Source organism: Ambystoma mexicanum, chromosome 13 (assembly GCF_040938575.1).
Source record: "Ambystoma mexicanum isolate Mex_15411 chromosome 13, UKY_AmexF1_1, whole genome shotgun sequence".
NCBI classification, from domain to species: Eukaryota; Metazoa; Chordata; class Amphibia; order Caudata; family Ambystomatidae; genus Ambystoma; species Ambystoma mexicanum.
The window spans coordinates 416612104-416633123 of NC_090938.1; the positions used below are offsets into that span (position 1 = coordinate 416612104).

The 21020-nt window shown below is 47.6% G+C and overlaps 1 protein-coding gene across 3 annotated transcripts in view; it reads left to right on the forward strand.

Annotated features, from left to right (window-relative positions):
- The window catches only part of METTL17 (methyltransferase like 17), a 480739-nt gene extending 473624 nt beyond the window's left edge, over positions 1-7115 (forward strand). For 2 of the 3 annotated variants that reach the window (XM_069634027.1, XM_069634028.1), the window contains 2 exons: positions 3427-3611; positions 4989-5278. In XM_069634027.1, the coding sequence (XP_069490128.1) occupies positions 3427-3611; positions 4989-5139 (336 nt within the window). In that variant the 3' untranslated portion in view covers positions 5140-5278. Of the gene's footprint in view, positions 1-3426; positions 3612-4988 lie in introns of all 3 variants that reach the window. The other variant, XM_069634026.1, reaches the window with a different exon arrangement.
- The last annotated feature ends 13905 nt before the right edge of the window (positions 7116-21020 follow it).

Below are 21020 nucleotides of genomic sequence, written 5' to 3' on the forward strand. Positions count from 1 at the left end.
TAACCAAAGAGTCCCTATTCAAATTGAGCATTCTCCGTATCTCTGGATGCAACAAACTGGCTAGGAGGGATGTGCCTGATGATCTCGGGGCTCATTCAACTAGAGGTCTGGTTGCCTCCTGTTAGCGAGAATTCTCAGAAATGTGCTAATTCCTCTCTACCTTAGAGACCTCCAGCCCCTTTGCTGGACTCTAGGACTTTTTAATTTTTAACCTTAAGGGAGTGAGACCTTGTTCCCGCCCCCTCATGTATTTTTCCTGTGATTTTTAAATCTGTTTCTCTTTTGGTTGTGGAGTCCGACAAACTCCATAGGCATCATATTTTACATTGTGGCACACAGCACCTTCAGTGCAGTGGCACAGTTAAGTCTTTCAGATTTCCCAACTGTTTAAACACCTTTCTCTTGGATAACTACTGTTTCCAAGGACAGCGAAGTGAAATTGACTTTACTTACATTTATAACTTTCTAGACCCAGCATACACTATCTTACAATGGGTTGCTGGAAGGGTTACTTAGTATCCCCTTTGTCTAGTTTCTCATGTAACATTTCTATGTTACCATTTCTACGATGAGTGGCTGGTGGCAGTATTTTACTTTTAACTACTGTGGTGTGCTTTTACCGCGGGCTGCGTTCGCAGCTGCAGGAAAGCACCCAAGGGTGGCATTCTTGTCAAAATGGCCCGGTCTTTTTTCGCCATTTCTTTGTGGAAAGGTCCCTCTTGAGATTTACTCTGCGCGCCAAACCAGGTTTGGTCCCTTTGGACGTGTTGTCTTTGGCGGGATTCACAAGTGAACCCCGCCTCTGACTCCAGTGTGTCTGGCAGGGGCAGGAAGTGAGGGAGGTGCTCAAAACTCCCTGTGCTTAATCCCCTTGGTTACAGGAATGCACCCAAGAGTGGTTGGCTGTCCAGCAAGGACAGCCACCATGCTGTTTGACTGGCAGCTAGGCTGGAATGAATGGGAGAAACCTGCATAAAAGACAATGCTTTTTGGCTTGGAAGGCAAAGTCGACCACTGGACGAAGGAATCCAAAGAAGAACTTGGAAGAGACTCCTGCTGCAACTCCTGGACCATTGGTTTGACCGGTGAAGCCCTGCTGCTGTTCTGAAGCTCCGAATTCACCTCGATTAGAGAAGCCCTGCAAGGACGACTTCTCCCGTTGGGTTGGTGGGACCAATCAACCCCAAAGTGAACTCGTCTGGACATCCTTTCGGAGCTGCCTGTACTTCCTTGCTGCTGCGGGAACCGAAGCGCTAGGGAGAGGAACACCAGATTCGGAGTGCTTCACTTTTAAGTTGGCCAAGAGCTCCAGGAAGATCCTCCGGACAGAATGCAGGACCGACCAAGCCTGAGCCACCTCAACAGAGTGCTGGACCCAAGATACAAGGAAAGCCCATTTCGACAGCTAGAAACCGCGGTGGTGCTATTTGCTATAGACTCGGGGAGCTGAAACCACGAAGTGCCACTGATTTGAAGATTGCTGGTTGCTGCCACTGACTGTCCCATTGCAGTGCAGGAGTCCTCAGAAGTCCCCCCTCTTGTCCCCACGACTGAGGCCCAGGAACAACAGGATCTGCAGAGCTGCACAGGAACAGAAGCCAGCTGGAACCATTTCTTGTAACCAAAAGTACTGTACAGTCTAAGAGAACTTACCTCTTGTTGTGTAGCCTTACTTGATCTCAGTTGAGACTTGTCTTGGTTGCTCCTGTAGAGTTGCTAACAGCTTCTTTACCTCACAAACCTAAACAGCTTGTGGCCCTACTTTGATTTCTTCTTTTCTGCAATGACTTCTAAAACATTGTGCAAGGCTTTTACTTACCTGCAAGAAGTGCTTCAGCTCACCTATACTTTTGCCCAATTGATATTGGCCTGGCTCCCTGAATGACTCTTCTTCCCTCTGACTTTGTTTGGTCTTCCTTCCAGGAAGGGGTTAACTTACTTTGCATTGGTGGTTTCAAAGAGTACGTACCCGCTTCAGAATATTTGTCTAATCTCTTGTTTCATTCTAATAACTCTTTTCTTTGACACTTCTCAGTATTGCGCCAAATGTAACTGATATATTTATGTCCACGGTGTCCTAGCTATTTTAGTCACCTGAGGGTGTAGGAAGTGTCTGTGTGCCATCCCCAATGGGTATTTGCTGATTTAGAGTGTGTATTTTGAAGGTATTTGTGTGTTGCTATTATATTCCTCCCTTCTGAAGAAGGCTTATTCAAACTGACTGTTAAATAAATTAATAATTGTTTAATCAAGAAACCTTGAGAGTAACTGTTTAATTGGCTAATTGTCACTGTGAATCTCTGTGTAACTCCCCTACTGCCCACATTGACCCCTCTTCAGATAAGCCTGGCTGCTCTATAACGTTTCCAACCTACGTAGTACAGACGTATACCAAAGGTTGGGTTCCCATTGCCAGGAGGTCAAGGTTGTAGTAGTGCACCCTAAGTGCACTGCACCAAATCTTGCCTAACACCACCTCTGCCCTGAAGGGGGAGGGGGGATGGGTCCTGGTCTTTGACATCTGTTAAGTGGCTACTTGGGCCTCACTGCACACGTCAGCCAAACATTACTCTTTGGATTCTGACTCGGGGCAGGACTCCCTACCGTGATTGAGCGGCCCTCCACAGCCTTTTGGTAGAGGTGGTGTCCTTTCTCTACCCCCTCCTCCAAGGCTATGTACTGCTCTGGGAGTATGTCATAAATGAGGAAGACATCCATTAGAAGAACACATTACTTACCTCTACAATATTGTTTTGGATGGATGTTCCTCCCACATATTTTTTGCCCTCCCATCTTGCTTCACTTGGAGAGAGCTAGTACACCTTTCAGTTGTGCAGTCCTTCAGCGCCTGAGTGCTAGGGAAAAAACTGTGAACCTGGGGGCATGACACCTCAATATATACTGGATCTGAGGTCATGTCCAGCAGGGAGTGTGTAGAGGCGGAGTGCCGCTACACCCCCTAGTGGTGGAAAAGTTTCTGAAGAGCAGCTGCGCTGCGAGATAGCAATCCTACATGAGGAATCTATGGGAGGAACATCCATCACAAAGAACATTATGCAGAGCAAAGTAATTTGTTTTTTGATACTAGTCTATCTAATGCTGTCTTAATAAACTGCTCTGAAAATCATGAAACTAGTTTGAGCAATTTTCACTTTATAAGCATTCCTATAAAATGCAGTTAGTAGATGGTACAGCAGCAACCCTTGGCTCCCACCACAAAATAAAGACAAATATGAATGTTCTCAAACTTATGAGGCGTGATTGTGCTATGATGGCTATGCTTGTATGTTTTAAATGTTTAACGTTTTATATTTAAGCATAAGTATTTATTTCTGGTAAACTTATCAAGCCTTTGCTTTCAAACTTATCCTGGATAGATGTACCGGAGAGCCCTCATTTCCTGCTAAATATGTCCTTTCATTACAGAACCCTACCACTATGTGGGAAAAATTCTCATTCCTAATTATGCGTCGGGGACCAAAAGAGGATATAGAGGAATGGCCTCGAATAACTCTGCCTGTCCAACGAAGACCTCGACATGTACACTGCCATATGTGCTGCTCAGATGGTACCCTTCAACATATGGTGATCACTGCTCACAAACACGGCAGGTAAAGCCACTGTTCAATTGATGTTGTAAACACTGTTCTGTGTACCACAAAGGACAGTCTATGCAATAGATGGCATACGCAAACACAAGTAGACTCCAATTGACACCAGTTTATACGTCTTAGTGGCACATAATCTGAAGATCGTTAATGCTGTCTATAACATCTAGAAAAAGAATAGTCACATTAACAGTGACCTCCATGGAACAGTTAGTTTTTCTTCATGAAAAAATGGGAGAATGACCTCGGATTGCACAAATCGTTGGACTAAAGAAGGGAGATATGGCAGAGAGACTCTTGGTACATAAAGAAATCCTGTGTGCACATGTATGCTACTTGACACCAGTTGCAGAGTCCTATGGGTCCAAAATGGTGTACACTGTTGGCTGAATTTCAGATTCTGAGGCTCCTTCCTAAAGCTCTTAGATTATTCACCAAGGAAATTTCAATCTAGGAAAGAAGCGTCTCTAGATCTCCTTTCTTTGACACAATAGGTATATTCATGTGTGCGCCTCTTTAAAGAAATTGATGTCTTGATGTCTGCTACTTTCATGACCATCATGGAGTTTCTGTAGGTCGGGCGAGCCCAGCTTCATTATGGAAATCCACGAATGAACATATACTTTTGACGCAAAAGACTATTTAATTAAATGTTTCCAACCACCATCACCCACTGAAAATGTCCATACACACAACACAACTGCCAGTCAAATGGCAATCTCTGCTCCCATTTATTTTGTAGTCCCTGAGAGACCATACAAAGCCCTGATATATACAGCAAGACCGTGTAATGTGATGTAAGCTCGGGCTATCATATTGAGAGACATGGTACTGGCCTGAGAAAAGGCCAATTTTTCTTTGAAACACCAAGACCTATGTCTGTCATGTTAAAGCGATTAGCACATGTGTCAGTAAAGAGAACCTTGTGCCAGTAAAGAACAGTTGGTTAAGGCCATGTTACAAATAGTGCCAGTGCCCTGGGCCGACTGCAGCATGTTTCTTAGTCTTCCCTCTAACTGCTATATGTGGGTGATGGGTGTCAGGAGAAGGTTTGCATCTGTTCATAACGAACATAACTCCTTCCAGATAGACATTTGAACTTACGATAAAATGAACACCATCATTTCAAATGATGAAATGCTCTTATTGTATTGAACACAATTTAATTAAAGCAATCTTTTCTGTCAGATTGCATGTATTGATATTTAGAGGGATAGTAAATGCAGCAACCCGCTGGAGTTCTTCTCTAGATTCTTGTGAAACATGACTCCATGACAGCACTGTTTAGAACAAAATGTAAAAAAGATTAGCCAGTTTTATGTGGCAAGTTGTTTAAATCTATAAATTCATGTTAATCTTTCTCTTTGCTTCCTTGGACAGGGATCTCTACCGATGTGCCCGGAATAGTGAATGGGGAGACCGTTTGCCAGTGATCATAACTAGCAAAGACTCTGCCTCAACTCCAATAGATGAGCAACAAGGAGAAGACTGTGTTCCAGTGGTGCAATCTGCAGATGTGCACAGAGCATAGAGACACCCACATCTGTCCTGGTTTAACAGCCTGAGCACTAAACAACAAGGAGGAGCCAGTTATTTCTGTACTGCCACTTAATCTGTGTACTACACACCACAGAGATCCACTGACGTCTCTCCCAGCAGTACATCCTAAGCAATGATCTCTTCATGGAGAACTACCCACGTCTGTATCACAGTGCTATGTCCTGAGCAGCATAGACCGAGAACCACCAACCCTTGTCCCGCCAGTACTGAGCACTGCACATCACAGAGGACCAGTCAATCTATATCCTGCTAGGGCAACCTGAGCACTTCACAGTACAGAAAATTGCCCACCTCCATCCTCGCAGGTACTGCATAAGCAGTGCAAGCAAAGAACCCACCCGCTGCTGACACAGCAATACACTGTTCACTTGCTTGTGCATAATGTGGGAATCCGCCCATCTCTCTATGAGCAGTACGGTTTGAGTGCACACTAAGGAGAGAAAGTTAGCAGTGATCTCGAACAACCGGTAACCATTAGAGCTTACCCGCCCCCCCCCTCCCACTCTGTCCACAAGTGAAATCTGAGCAGTGATGTGTGTGCACCCAAAGGAGAAGCTTCTGGCTCTATCCCTACAGTACAACCAGAGCTGACCTTTGTGTACAAATTAAGGCAATCCACCTGCCTCTATACCAGCAGTTCAAACAGTGCCATGCACACTAAGGAAAAGGTACCACTTCTATCCCTGCAATACAGCCTGGGCAGTAATATATACACTTTGAGGTGAAGCGCCACATCTGTCCAGATGTACAGCCTAAGCAGTGAAATGTGCGCACCTCTGTTAAACCTGATCTGTGTAATGTTTGCCTTTTTAGTTAAAAATCTCCGACATTGGATAACCTACTCTGCACTTACTTGTTACTTTGGTTTTCTCAGGCTAGAGAATCCCTCTTCCTCTAGTTATTCAGGTAGAGCTTTTGACCCAAATTGATAAGTTAAATGACATTTTTTGGGTGTGCAGCTTTGGGCTGTTGGATTTATTTAATTATTTTCAATTTTGAAGGCGCAGTCCTCCAAGTGCCTGGCAAGCACATGGTCGTGATGGGAAGAGGGGAGATTAGGCCTGGTAGAAAAGCCATGTCTTCACGATTTGCCAAAGGGGTAGAGGTTGGTAATGTGTGTCAGATGTTGGGGAAGCGTATTCCAGAGATGTGAGCCTTGGACTACAAATTCATTGGGCAATGTCAAATTTGTGGGAGCAGAGGAGTCCAGGATGCTTAAGTAATTAAAATGGCACCAACAGACAATGACCTAAACTAATGGCATGTAATAATCACATTGGTTAAGGTCCAGTTGTCTTGGTAGAATCTTACTCGGCATGAGCTTTAGGAAGTTTGAGGTTTTGTTATGCATAATATGGTATTAATGATTAAAAATTAATTAATTGTCTACCTTCAACTGGATAGGGTCGGTGCCGGTAATCCCTTACCGCCCTACTACGAATTCCCTTTGCGGGTCCTTCCTGAATGCCTGGTTTTGGCAGGTGTTAAGGACGGGACCCGCAAAGGGATACCGGGGTCAATAACGGTACTGCAATTTGCGGTACCGTTATTGCCGCCTTCCCATTGAGCCCTATGGGGGCTCAAATGGAAATGGGGAATGGCCCTGGTGAATGGGGAATTACCGGTCCCGCTGACCTCGAATGGACGGGTAATTGCTCCATTCACCAGGCCGGAGTCGGAAGGGTTTTGGAAGCAGCCATGGCGCTGTTAGCGCCATGGCTGACTCCAACCTCGTAATGAGGCCCATTGTACGACTAAAGTAAGTGGCAAGGTTTGTTGCAGAATTATTTAGCTATCAGATGTATGGGTGTGTGAGACTTTTGAGAAGATAAATGTAGAATTTCAGGTAATGCATTCAGTGCACAGAGAACATTTATTTGCATTTCAAAATATTTGTAAAGTTGCCAAATATTGTAGCATAAAAATCTCACTTTATGGAACAACCTATTAACTCTGTAATGTTGACTATCTTCATTGTTTGTTTAAGAAAGGTGCAACTTCATGTCACATGGTTGTTGGACACTATAGAGAGCAAACACTCCTCTGACAAATATAAATATTACTGTTGAATTAGGCTCTTGCTACCAGAAACACAAGGGAGTACCTTTTCTACATCTTCAAATGAACCGTAGATAAAACGTTTTCTAAATGAGGCACTACCTATACAGAGTGGAGACCTGTCTCTCCTGACCCTTGAGCTTGATGTCAACTAACCACCTCATCAATCTGCCAGAAGCTCATTCTACCTTCCGCTTCTCCCAGATAACCAGTTGTCGAAGTGTACAAAAAGTAGTAGTGGAACTATGTTCCCTGCTAGCTTGCCCACGCTCCCCACAAAAAGCATCGCCATGCCCCTCCCACACACAATCCAAACCCCCAAACAAACACTCCTGCTGTTTAAGGGAATGTGCAGTGCACTGAAGAGCAGGTTTCAACTTCTTCCTACACTTTTATTTAAAACTAAACCTTTCCGAACGGCTTCTTTTTAAAATAAAAGTATAGGAACAGTAAAACAAAAAAGTAGAGGAGCACTGCTCCAAACCACTTTTGACCACTGCAGGCAACGGTTGGGCAGTCGTCCCATTGTCTGAATCTCACTGGCCCGCATCTCCAACAGATCTTATGTTGTAGGTCCTATTCCTTCTATAGTCCTCCAATTTAGGACCATTCCACCTTTCCAGTTTCCTTCTTTCTGATTTGCTGTCTTCCCCTCTCTTGCTTGTTTTTGCTGTCTCCACCGTCCTGTCCTCCTCCTCCCCCCAAGCTTACCTCCCTCCACCCTCTTCTATACACCCCTCACCCCAAACTTTCTGTACTCTTCCCTTCCTTGATGTGGGAATGCAAATTAGTTCAAGTGGGTTGTGGATTGAAAAATGCTCTCTATAGAATAGCAGTGGCCCTCTGAGTCAAAGGCAATTTTCTGGAGCGAAAAGGATTGCATTGGAGCACATTTTCACACCTACAATGTATTGCTCACATGGCTTTGAGCTGCGCTGGGTCTTCCAGGGATGGCTACGAGGTGGTACTGTCAACACAAAATAGGGGATGGCTGTAAGGTTTAGAAATAATACACTTTCCAGCCATCACCTCTTTTGTTGTACTGGGTGGCGCTGTGGCATGTTGACTTAGCAGAAATGTCTTATATATATATATACATATTTATCCCTATAGTTTTGTATTTATGTATGACTTTGGCATTGCACAACTATTTTTATTCTGTGGAAGTGACACACTGAACTCAAAGGTGAACATTTAACCAATCTTGTATAACAAGCCAACTTCCTCCCCAGCCTCTGCTTTCTTTACGCGCTCATAACACCATCTGCTCAACAAGCCTCTTCCCTACATTACACCGTTTGCCTTTTTTCAGTATGCCTTGCCCCATTAAACCTTATTTAGTCCACACCTTTCATCCTGTTGCCAGACTCATTCTTGTATCCATTCATCCACCTTTTCTCGTTTGTTCTTTCTTTCTCATTCTGTTGTACAAACCTCTCCTTAGGCCACACCTATTACATGTTGGTAATAGCCACCTGATAATTCCTTCTATGCTTGCACTGAAAGGGCACCTTCCCTCTTCATTTCTTCACAATGCTCGACGTTCATCCAATTTCTCCTTGGAGCCTTATGTGACTCTCCCCCCTTTTTAAAATGTTGCCTAGCATTTTCTGTTTCCCTTTCCGCATGATGAGGTCCTGGCTGCATTTTTGAAGAAAACACTCTTCACTATTTTGCTCTTTCTTTCCGCCCATGTTTTATGATGGCTGCATTCCTTGGCTCAGTTTTTGCTTGCAGCAAGAGCCCACGGCCTATGCTTTTATCTTATCTCCAACCCCATCCCCTGTGATGCTGGAAAAGCGTTCGAGTGACAGGGCCTCCTTGTCCTGTACTCCTTTTTCATGTGTGTTCTGTGCAGAAAACACAGGAGTCCATGTGCAACTCTTGGCAGTGCAGCTCTTCCTCTTTTTAGTTGTGGTGAACAGACCCTTGGGATACCCTTATGGCACCCATGGGTGGGGGTACAACCCTGTACCCCTAGTGTATGTTTTTGGGCACCTGTGTGTGGCCCACAGAGCAGGGTATGGGCTGGTGGCAGCTAAAAGCTGAATTTGACACATGCTCCGAGTATCCTCCATTTTGGGATACCCAGGCCTTGCCATTGGAATCAGTTGATTCCTGATAGAAAGCAAGATGGCCCATGTGGCCTCTTGGTTTCTATTGCCTGTTACCTTGTTTTCCCAAAGTCCTGGGAAGCCCCGACTCTGTCCCTTCCCCTGACTGGCTATTGGGTGGAAGTTCCATATACGGTATTGTGGGGAAGTCCATGCCAGACTGGCTGGAGCCTTCCCAGTGACTGTATGTTGTGGGTACACCCTTGGGGTGGGACCTGTGTGAATGGAGTGTATGACCAATATGCACTTCATGTTATGGGTGTCTGGTTTCCCGTGTGGGTGACACAAAGAATGAGACAGCCCTGTCTGAAACTGGTATGAATGCAGTGTGGTGTGCTGAAAGGCGGGGTGCTTGTTTCAATCCACATTCCTTGTTGTGAGTGTTTGGGTGGAAGAAGAATGGCCTGAATACACTGCGAGCCTGATTGCCTGCCTGAATGCCCTTCTGAATGATTGGCTGCCTGAGTGTGACTCAGCAGTGTGAATGAGAGACAGAACATTATAACTGGGGACCTCTCACTGATAGAAATCATTCAGAAGCTGAAGTCGAAACTTGATGCTTATTCTCGAAGCCGAGCTGGATGAAGAAGGTTGACTGCCGTTTCCCTTCAATGCAATCTGAAATCTGCCGTGCCTTCAAGGAACTGGTCCAATAGGGGACCTGGCTAGGAGACCTCTTCCCGAGTTACGAGGGACCATAGTGCACCAGCTAACCTTCACCAAGGCTCCCTGGAAGTCAGCCTTCGAAAGACTGTCGACCAGAGACGGGGACCGCCGGGAAACTGAAGCAAAGCAATCGGACACCGAAGTCCACCGTTGTCGACCAGGGTTCAGAGGACTGCAATAACCGCTGGAAGCCCATTGAGTCGTGTTGCCCAGAAGCGGGGACAGCTTGACGCCGTGCCACCGACGACCAGAGCCACAGCGCTCCCCACTTTGCCTAAGACACTTTGAATCAAGGACTCCCTTGCTCATCAACATCGACCACTTTGTCCCACCGGAGAAAGTCAAGGTCGCCGACGAACCGAGGAGAATCTGCTGGTGGGTTCACCACCACCCGAAGACCACACAGACGAAGAACGGAAAGCCAGCCGTGGTTGAGTCCCGATCGCCAACAACCCGACGCCCTTGCTGGGCCTACGTTCTTAATTGACTCTGCTTTGCGGCAACAAACTATAATTGTCGAGGTGCACCACACGCCTCATCTTCGCAGACGTCCACGGCTGATCGTCGATGAGCACCACAAGGACCAAAGCTGCTGCCTCAACAACATTGTTCCCCCTTTCTTGATCGACTCTCAATGATCCGTGGCTCCTGCCTTAAAGGGAAGTCACTCGAGAAAGATCCATCGACGACCCGACGTCGAACTCTGCTATACCATGTACATTGGTGTAGTAGAACATTTGGAGAAGGAAATAAGACTCTGCTAAACAGTATATGGACTGGGCTGGTTTAATATTTTATTTACATGTTGCCCAGGTGGGTGGGATCCTCACACAGAACTGTGCCTAGGGGTAGGGGCCCAGTATTCTGCCCATTGTTTAACCAACTTGTTTTCCTCCCATGTCTAGTGTTGGTTCATATTACTGTTAGACTTGTATGCCATTTAAAAGGAGTCAAGAGTGAATTGTGGTACCACATAGATATTGTACATATTTATCATTATAGTATTGCCTGAGCACAAATTGTTATTGTATGTATGTACTTTGAACCTTATTTATATAAAGAACTGTTATCACTAACACAGTGTGTGGACATTCCTTTGTGGGTGCCCAAGTCTGCATCGCCTCCTGAGAGCTTAATCCTTGATTGCTCGTCCATTGCTACCGAAATAGATAATCTTGGCTGGGGTGCTCTGTGCTTCTACTCTGCCACATAGAGGGCAGGAGTCCAGATACCCCCCCACCCCAGTCTTTACTTCTCCACACAGGTCAGGAGACCTCTGTACCATTCCACATGCAGTTTAGATTTTGCTCTTTCATTTAACTGCAGCACAACAGACTTAAGACATGTTCTGCACACTGTCCTCCATAATCTGTTTCTTATTAATGGGTGTATGTAGTGCGTGGACATATACAAATGGCTGGACTGTGGAAATGGGCACAGCCACTACGTTGGCCCACAGATAACCTCATCTTGAAGTACCAATGCTGCTCTGTTTTTGTATTCATTTATGAGCTTGGCATTGCACCACTGTTTTTATTCTCTATATATTTCTGAGGCAATGTGTATTCCTGGATTTAGCAGTAAGCTTTAGCACATATCCCTTCACAATGTGTTACAGACGGTGTCCACGCTCGACATTTGCATTATATTGTCTTCGATGTATGTTCGTGGATGAGGCTTATTGGTGCAGACAATCCTTAAACCACAAGTCATGTATGGTACAAGGTCTCATTAACCAGTCTAAACATTTGGCCCGCGGACAGTCTAACCATTAACTAGGTGCAGAGGTCAGGAAGGCTCAGTTACAAGTTGGAAACACAGTCCACCATTTTAGAACACAGAATTACAGATGAACAGAAATCAAAATGGCGGATGATCCCAAAATGGCGGCGAAGTCGATCTAAAATCAAAACTTTGCAACGCGGTTTTCTTCGCAGAGCGACTGGGCTTAGGCCAATATACATTAGAAAGGAGGCACGATATGATTTCCTGTTTAACAGACCGCCCGACAGTACCTGCTGGCTTTGGACAACAGCCTCCCACTCTGCTCTTAAGGGTTCCATAGGATCGGTGTATGACGGCCTACAACTCTTCAGGGTTCGGCCTATACAATAGGAGAGAGGGGGGGTGATGCTTGACACCATAGAGGAGAATGTCTCCATACATTTCCCCTATAATATATTTTGTCTCACTGTTCACCAGTGTTGACCATGGAGAAGACTCCTTTTAAATTGGGTCCCACATGTAACCGAAATTGTCCTGTAAGGGATATGCACAACATGTGTAACCATTGTCTTCTTGGAGACCACCATTAGGCCAAATGTCGAGTGTGTAAGCTCTTCAAACCGATGGTTTCATATCGACGATCAAAACGCTGGTCAGCCGATGCGATGCAAGCTAAAGGCATATACGGTACACCCCGCCTGTGCGAAGGGATCCGAAGCAGAGAAAGACAGTCCCAGTTTAATTAGTGATGCAGAGGAGACATCTGATAGTGAAGCTGAAGATTCCCAAATGGCAGTCCCCAGCTCAGAACGGCAGGCATCACGCTCTTATGGAGGCTTTCCCTGGTGACAAGGTCAAACACATAAAACGCGCTCATGGGGTCAGCTCGGCGCACAGTGCGCTGACGGCAAGCAAACGGAAGCATACTGCTTCACAGAAACACCCAACGCCCACTTCAGCCATTTCAGTATATTCGTCGAAAGGCTTCTGTGGAACACGTAACCTCAGCAGGCGGCTCCAAGAGCCTCTGCCACGACGCATGTTCACAAAACATCACACACACTGTGTGCCCTGTTCCACCCCGAAAATAGATATGCATCACATAAACAGAAATCACATGTACTGAAACAGTTTCAATGCTAGTAGAGACACCAAAGTCAGGGAACACAGGTAGCACTTCCCTATTAGTGGATACACTAAAGAAAAAATAAACGAGCACGAGAAAGTCAAAAGTAAGAGGTAATTTTCCCACTGCAACTCACTTCTTCTAGTGGTGCTTGGACAAAGAATAGGTTTGATAAAACACTAGTTAAAATGACTTCTTTCATGGACTTTTTAGACAAACATCCTATAAAATTCAATTATGTTGTGCAGGTGGAGGAAGTTAAACCTGACACAGCTAGAATTGATCCCACACACACTTATGAGGAGCCCATAATTGAGCTGGATGCAGATGAGGAGGAAGGAGGAAGAGCCATGCACTGATCCAAGTGACTATACTGTCCCAGACAGCATGGTGACCCTATATCTTCATCACCCATTGATGACCACATTTTATATAATCTTAAAGGCTGCAGATTTTTCAAAATTGGCACTCTTGATTCTGAAGAGGGCACTGATTTTGTTGATGGCATTCTCGGCGAGAAAAAGCAAATGGGTCAATATGTTCCGTTATTGCATTATGTCAAGAGTTGATACAGTCCATTTCAACTCCAGCTCTAACCAAAGCTGTTAAACCACACATTGAAAAGGAGTTTAAACCAGCACCTGCAGACCCTCTGTTTAACAGAGGGCATCTCAAACCTGATTCTCTGGTAGTTACTACTAACCGTAAAAAAGGCCGTACTCCCTTAGCCCCATTCAAAGCAGCTCCTGATAAAGAAAGTAAAAGGATTTATGCCCTGGGGCAAAGGTGGCAACATCAGCGGCTTTCCAATTGCGTATTGCCAATAATACAACTCTTAAGGCAAGTTTTAATAGAGCACTGTGGGATCATATGGAGAACCTTGTTAGCAGCGTCCTTGAGCCCCTTAGGTCTGAAATGCTTAAGACAGTAACCCAGGGCAAATAAACCGCTAGCGCCATCATCAAGAACACTGTTGATGCTGCAAAAACTGCAGGGAGAAAGCTTACAGAGGGCTTTCTAATTAAAAAACATACATTTCTATGAAATTGAGTTTTGACCAGATATTCAGGCCACACTGCTAACATGCCTGTGGCGGACTGTCTTGTTTGGCAAAGCAGTAGACTATGCTCTCACAAATGCAAAGAAAGAACAGGAAAAACACTTAAAACATTGCGACAAATTTCAAGTAAACCTGTTCAACAGAAGTTCCTTCTCCAACCGTTGTAGTTTTCATCGTCTAGCTACCCTAGATCCTTGGCCAGTCTGGCTATGCCTCAGGTGCAGGCTCCAGCTCATGGTGTACCAACCAGGGACAACTGTCCACGTCTCAATCTTCATTTCCCAGACTATTCAGAAGGGGGTGTAGCTGAAGTAGAGGCCAAACCACTCGAGGTTTGGCCACACCTGCCAAACAATGACTCTGTTTGAGGACCCCTCCCATATCACCCCGTATGGGGTTGCATTAAATAATTTGCTCACATATTGGAGGGGATCGCATGGGACAACTGTGTTGTCAACAGTAAGACATGGATATTGCATGTAATTCCGACATAAAATGTGCAATTGCCACCAAGGCTAAAAAAAAATAACGTTCGACCATCAACATATTTTGCAAATCGGAGTACAGACACTATTAGAGAAGGGTGCCTAGAACTCATCCCACCATTGGAGGTAAAGAAGGGTATTTATTCTGTGCACTACCTTATTCCAAAAAAATACAAGACCAAATGCCCATTGCTGCTCCTCAGACCAGCAACACTTATGTCAAACCACAAGAATTCAGAATGACAACATTGCAGTAAGTCATCCCATTGCTAAATAATGAGACTTTATGGCAACACTGGATGTGAAAGATGCATACTTTCATATTTCAATGCTGCCAGCGCATTGACAATGGGTAGATTCAGTGCACTATCAATTCAAGGAGCTTCCCTTCGGGATTGTTTCAGCCCCTCGGGTATTCACAAAAGTACTAGCAGTAGTATCCGCACACATGCACTGACAGAGTATCCCAATGTACCCTAATCTGGGCGACTGGCTAATAACAGGGGAAACACCGGAATTATCTCAGGAAAATCTGCTGAAAAGAATACATCTTTTGCATCAACTGGGCTTTTCTATCATCGAAAAGAAGTCCAGCCTAATACCCAGTCAACAAAAGCAGTTTGTTGGGGCAGTAATTCAGAGAAAAGACACTTTAGTCTTTCCCTCCAATGAGAGGGTCCAGAATATACTAAAGCAGATCCCTTGTGATACAGCCAGTCATCGGATAAGTCAGGAAGGTAATGCGGCTACTCGCCATGATGGCTTCACGCATCTTCGTTGTGCTCGATGCAAGGCGATACATGCAACTTTATTTCCGAAATGATTTTCACAGGCGAAGGGCAGTTGGGACGATCTAGTGGATGTTTTGCAAACCGTGGTGTTAGCGCTTCAGTGGTGGTCAAAGGAGAAGATTTTACAAGGGAGACCCTTTGTCAACCCGCCAATACACATCACAGCAGATGCATCACTCTCTGGGTGGAGGGCTCATTGTCTCTAACATACAGCACAGGGCATGTGGACACAAACACTGGGCAAAAAGCACATCAATGTTCTGGAATTGCAAGCAATTTACAAAGCACTACAAGCTTTCCACATTCTCCAGCATGGGGTCTGGCATGGATTCACATGCTCATGAATATTCCCCGTCGTCAGGCTGGGAATCCTCGGTATAGAAAATAAAATCAGTATCAGTTTCATTTCTGATCTGTCTTTCTTAGTAGTAACCAATCACTGGTCTCTGGGTCATACTGCCCCCAGCCAATGACTGCCCTCTCCCTAAACCCCACCTCTGGCACCCATCCTCAGATTTTTACCGCACGTTCAAGTGTTGGGAGTCCTCGTGCTGTAGCTCTCGAGCTTTTGCTGCGTTTTCACACTTTTTTTTCAGGAGATTTTTCTCATTTTTCAGTTAAATAGAGCCTCAAGCTCCACCGTTTCTACATCCGATCAACAGGGATCCGTTTCGGAGTGTTCTACGCCCCTCGAGGGTGAAGATTTCATCGAGTTATGCTTTTGGAGGATTCCAGAAGTTCCGAGGCCTACCCGGGACATGGCCCAGAAGAAAGGAAGCTCAACGCCCAGGAAGCTGTTCAGGACCTGCCCTGGATGCCAGCTTCAGACTGTTTTCAAGGAGGACAAGCATTCGTTATGCCTCTACTGTCTCCATGAGGACAAGACGCACACGGAGACGGACTGCGCGTTTTGTGGGAACATGTCGGAGCGAACCATGAAGGATCGCCACCTCCGTCTCGCCAACTGGCTAGAAGGGAAGAGCCCATCAGGCGAGAAGAAGAAAAAGAAGTCCGAGTGGTCTTCTAAGTCCTGTGAGGGCGCCCCGGCGACGGGGGCCCAACAAAAGGCTAAGCACCGCGAGTCCGCGGGCACCAGGAGCGCAGAACGGTCAGGCTCCTTGGCTGCCAGGCAGGGCGCATCCTCCCCGGCGCCATCAACCACGAGCCAACGCTCTGGCTCGGGTAAGAGGAAGTCTGAGAACCCGGCGAAGCTTCTGGAGCGGCCCCGGTCGATCTCGAAGATTCCGGCAGAAGGGGAGCGAGGCTCGGACCCTCCCCCCAAGGTGAAGGCCCCAGGCGTCCAGAAGGTGACGATGGCCTTAATTCACCCTGCTAAGACCTCGATTGAGGATGTCGCCGCGGCCCTGGCTCAGCCTGTGGAGGCTACACCAGTGGAGGCGCCCTCAGGACCCAGAGTCTCCCTGCCACCGCAGAGGGAGTCATCTTTCAGGCCCATTGAGAAGACCCCCACGAAGTCCTCGTTGGAAAAGGTGGGGGAGGGGCTGGTGGCCATCGTGGATACGGACACGACCTCTGAAGAAGAGCTCATCGAAGTCGTGGAAGAGGCCCAGCCCATCGGGAGGGATCCCGACGAGGGCGACGACGAGAGCGACGGGGTCGCCGACAAGGCTCCTCAAGAGCCCTCGCGCTCGTAGTTTCCGGCGCCGCAGGACACTTCGGCGGCCATTTTGTCAGCGATTCAGTCCTTATGTTCGGAGATAAGGACATGGTTGCCCCTCCCCCCCGACAGAGGTACCTGAGCCAGACCCGACGGAGACAGGACCTTTTGGAAAGTCCACTGCATAAGAGGAGGACAACGCATCCTACGCCACACCCAGGGTGTTCACCAAGTGCCTCGCACCGGTGGTGGCGCGGCTGCGCCTACAGGGGATCCACGTCTACCCCTACCTGGACGACTGGCTCATCCGGGCAAGGACAAGGGAGCTTGCCGTGGAGAACACTGCGAAGACCGTCCAGCTGCTCACGGACCTGGGCTTCTCCAACTTTCCAAAATCCCACCTGGTTCCGTTGCAAGTCGCCCTGTTTCTGGGAGCCAAGCTCGACACAGTGGCCCGGCTGGCCTCGCCGTCGGAGGAAAGGACCAGGACCATTCTGGGCAAGGTGCAGCGTCTGCTGGCCACGGACATGGCCAGGGTAAGATCTATCAAATCCCTCCTCAGGATGATGTCCTCCTGCATTTATCTGGTGCGCCTTTGGAGGCTTCAGATGCGCCCCTTAAAAGAGTTCCTAGACGCCCGCTGGGTCCAGTCGACGGGCAGCTTCGAGGACAGGATCCCTCTCAACGAGACGTTCCGTCAGGCGATCGGGTGGTGGGGTACCCGCTCCCATCTGTAGGCGGGTGCGGACTTTCAGACCCCAGCTCACCAGGTGACGGTGACGACGGACGCCTCCCTGGAAGGTTAGGGAGCACACTCCGGAGATCTTCACGCGAGAGGCCTTTGGCTCCCGGAGGAGAAGTCTCTCCACATCAACATCTTGGAGCTCCGCGCAGTGTTCTGGGCCCTCAGGTCCTTTCTTCCATCCCTCAAGGGCAAGGTGGTGAGGATCTTCACTGACAACACCACCACAGTGTTCTACATCGGAAGCAGGGCGGAACCAGGTCCCCTGCCCTATCCAAGGAAGCCCAGGATCTGTGGCATTGGGCCGTCACCCAGGGGATGTTTCAGGTGCCTCTTCATCTGGCGGGAATAAAAAACATGATCGCCGACTCACTCAGCAGGGAGCTGCGCTCGTGCCACGAGTGGGAACTATGCCAGGATCAAGTGGATCGACTCTTCCGACGATGGGGCAAACCCCAAATCGATCTCTTCGCGACGAATTCCAAGTGCTGGAGGTTCGCCAGCAGGTTCCCCCAGCCGAGGAGCATGGGCGATGCTTTCTCCTTCCCCTGGGACGGCCTATTTCTTTATGCGTTCCCTCCGCTGACGTTGCTGCTCCGGCTCATCAACCAGCTCAAGAGGTCCTGGTGCAGGATGATCCTCGTCGCACTGGCATGGCCGAGACAGATCTGGTTCCCGGACCTTCTGGACTTGTCAACGTCCCCACCAGTTAAGCTGCCGACAGACGCAGACCTTCTCTCCAGAGAAGGGGGCGCAATTCTTCACCACAACCCGGAGTCGCTGAACTTGCAGGCCTGGCTCCTGCAGCACTAGAGTTTGGAGGGTACGACATCCCAGCCGACTGCAGAGAGGTTCTCGCAAAGGCCAGGGCGTCCTCAACTCTCAAGTGCTACGGACATAAATGGAAGAGGTTCTCTGTCTGGTGCCATGCACAGAAGATTAACCCTCTGCGGATTACGTCCCCTCAAGTACTGCCGTACCTACTGTCGCTGGCCAAAGCTGGACTGGCTCACGCCTCCATCAAAATACATCTGGGTGCAATCTCCCGATATACCAGGACTACGGGACGGGCGTCCTTGTGGTCTCATCGCCTGGTGAAAGAATTCATGAAGGGACTATTCCGATCATTCCCACCGGTGAAGGCACCTGCCCCGGTGTGGGAGCTTAATGTGGTGCTGACCAGGCTCATGGGGGCCCCATTCGAGCCTATGCATTCGGCGCCTTTGAAGTTCCTGTCATGGAAGACCTCTTTCCTCGTGGCCATCAGCTCCGCACGACGAGTGGGAGATATCCAGGCCCTATCTTGCAAGCCTCCATACTTGACTTTTCATGACACGAGGGTGGTGCTGAGGACACACCCCTCCTTTATGCCCAAGGTGCCGTTGGACTTCCACCTCAACGAGCCCTTGGTGTTGCCAGTTTTCTTCCCGTCGCCTTCGTCGCCGGCCAAGAGGACTTTGCACTCGCTGGATGTAGCTAGAGCGCTGAAGTTCTACGTGGACCGCACGAAGAGTTTTCGGAAGACGTCACAGCTGTTTGTGAACTTTGGGACTGTGAATCAAGGGAAGGCTCTCTCGAAGACTTCCATTTCCAGATGGCTCTCCGGCTGCATCATGCACTGTCACCGGTTGGCAAACCAACCGCTGCCCGGCCGTCCGAGAGCCCATTCGACCAGAGCGATCGCTGCTACCACGGCATTCCTGTCTGGTGTGCCCCTGCTGGACATCTGCAGGGCTGCAACGTGGAGGTCGACGCACACCTTCACAAGATTCTACTGCGTCGATCAGGACTCCAGGGAGGAGTCCAGGGTCGGCCAAGCAGTGCTGCGCAACCTGTTCGCCTAAGGTGAGCCTGGTGAGGAGGTAAGAGTTGCTTAATGTTGAGTTGTTGTATTGCTTAATGTTGAGCCTGTTGCCACCTCCCCTGGTTGTGCATGTGTGTACTGCTATGTATTCTCTTATTACTTACCTGTAACTGTTGTTCTCCAGCATGGGTCTGGCATGGATTCACATGCGAACCCTCCCGCCTACCCCTCTGCGGCTCTTCACTTGGTCATACTGCCACTTTACGTGCTACCAAATCCTAGGATGGCTGCCAGAGGCGGGGCTTAGGGAGAGGGCAGTTATTGGCTGGGGGCAGTATGACCCAGAGACCAGTGATTGGTTACTACTAAGAAAGACAGATCAGAAATGAAACTGATACTGATTTTTTTTTTCTATACCGAGGATTCCCTGCCTGACGACGGGGAATATTCATGAGCATGTGAATCCATGCCAGACCTATGCTGGAGAACAACAGTTACAGGTAAGTAACTTGTTCCTTACTGAATCAGGAAAAATGTACTGATTATAACATACAGCACGCCCGCCATGTTTTACATCAACAAACTGGGTGCAACTCGCTCCCTAAATCTGTCTATGCTAGCACAGATGATTTGGAAATGGAGCCTCCAAAGAGGAATACATCTCCTATCTCATGTTCCAGGGGAACATAACTGCCTAACGGACATACTAAGCAGAAACACAGATGAACTCTCAGAACACAAGTGAGAGTTACATTCAGGCATTCTAAACAAAATGTTTACATGTTGGGGGCAAACAGACTTGGTGCCTCCTTACTGTTTCGCGGGTGTGGTAAAAGTGGCGGTAATAGCGCCACTGGCACTTTTACTGCACTGGCAAAACACAAGTCTACAGGTGGGGTACTGATTTACCGCCAGCCAAGAGTTGGAGGTAAATCTTGCACCCACCACCCAAAAAATGACAATTACCACCACCAGTAATTCCAGTGCAGGTAATTCCAGCAGTCCCCTCCATGGAGTCATATGGGACTCCATGGAATGGGGAATTACATACCTTACTGGCACTCAGAATCTGCCGATAATTCCGGCAGATCGAGTGCCGGTAATGGGAAGACCGTTTGGTGGTTTCCAGATACCGCCAAACTTGTAATGACCCCCTAGACCTGTTTGCCACAAATGAAAACGCAAAATGCCTGTTATGCCTCAGGGTTTCCGACAGAAATGGTCCAAGGGGAATGCACTGTGGACCAGTTGGTCAGGGATATTTGCATATGCTTTTCCTCCAACACCACTCTTCAAAGTAATCCACAGAATGCACTAGGAGCACTTGATAATACTTCTAATTCCTCCAATGTGGGCTCGTCAATCGTGGTATTCCCACCTGCTCAAAATGTCCATTTGCCCACCAATGAAGCTAACATGCCCTTACAACATGTCACAGAAGCGGGGGTTAATCCTACATCCTCCACCTCAGACAACCAACTTGGCAGCTTGGCTCCTGAAGTCAGAGTTTGGACACATTAATTTGCCTGACAGATGCATTGAAATATTAAAACAGGCCATAAGACAAACACCTAGACCAGCTACCTTAAGGAATTCAAAAGATTTGTGGTATGATGTAAAAAGTCAACTGTCAACCGTATTGAATGTTCACCATTGAATGTAG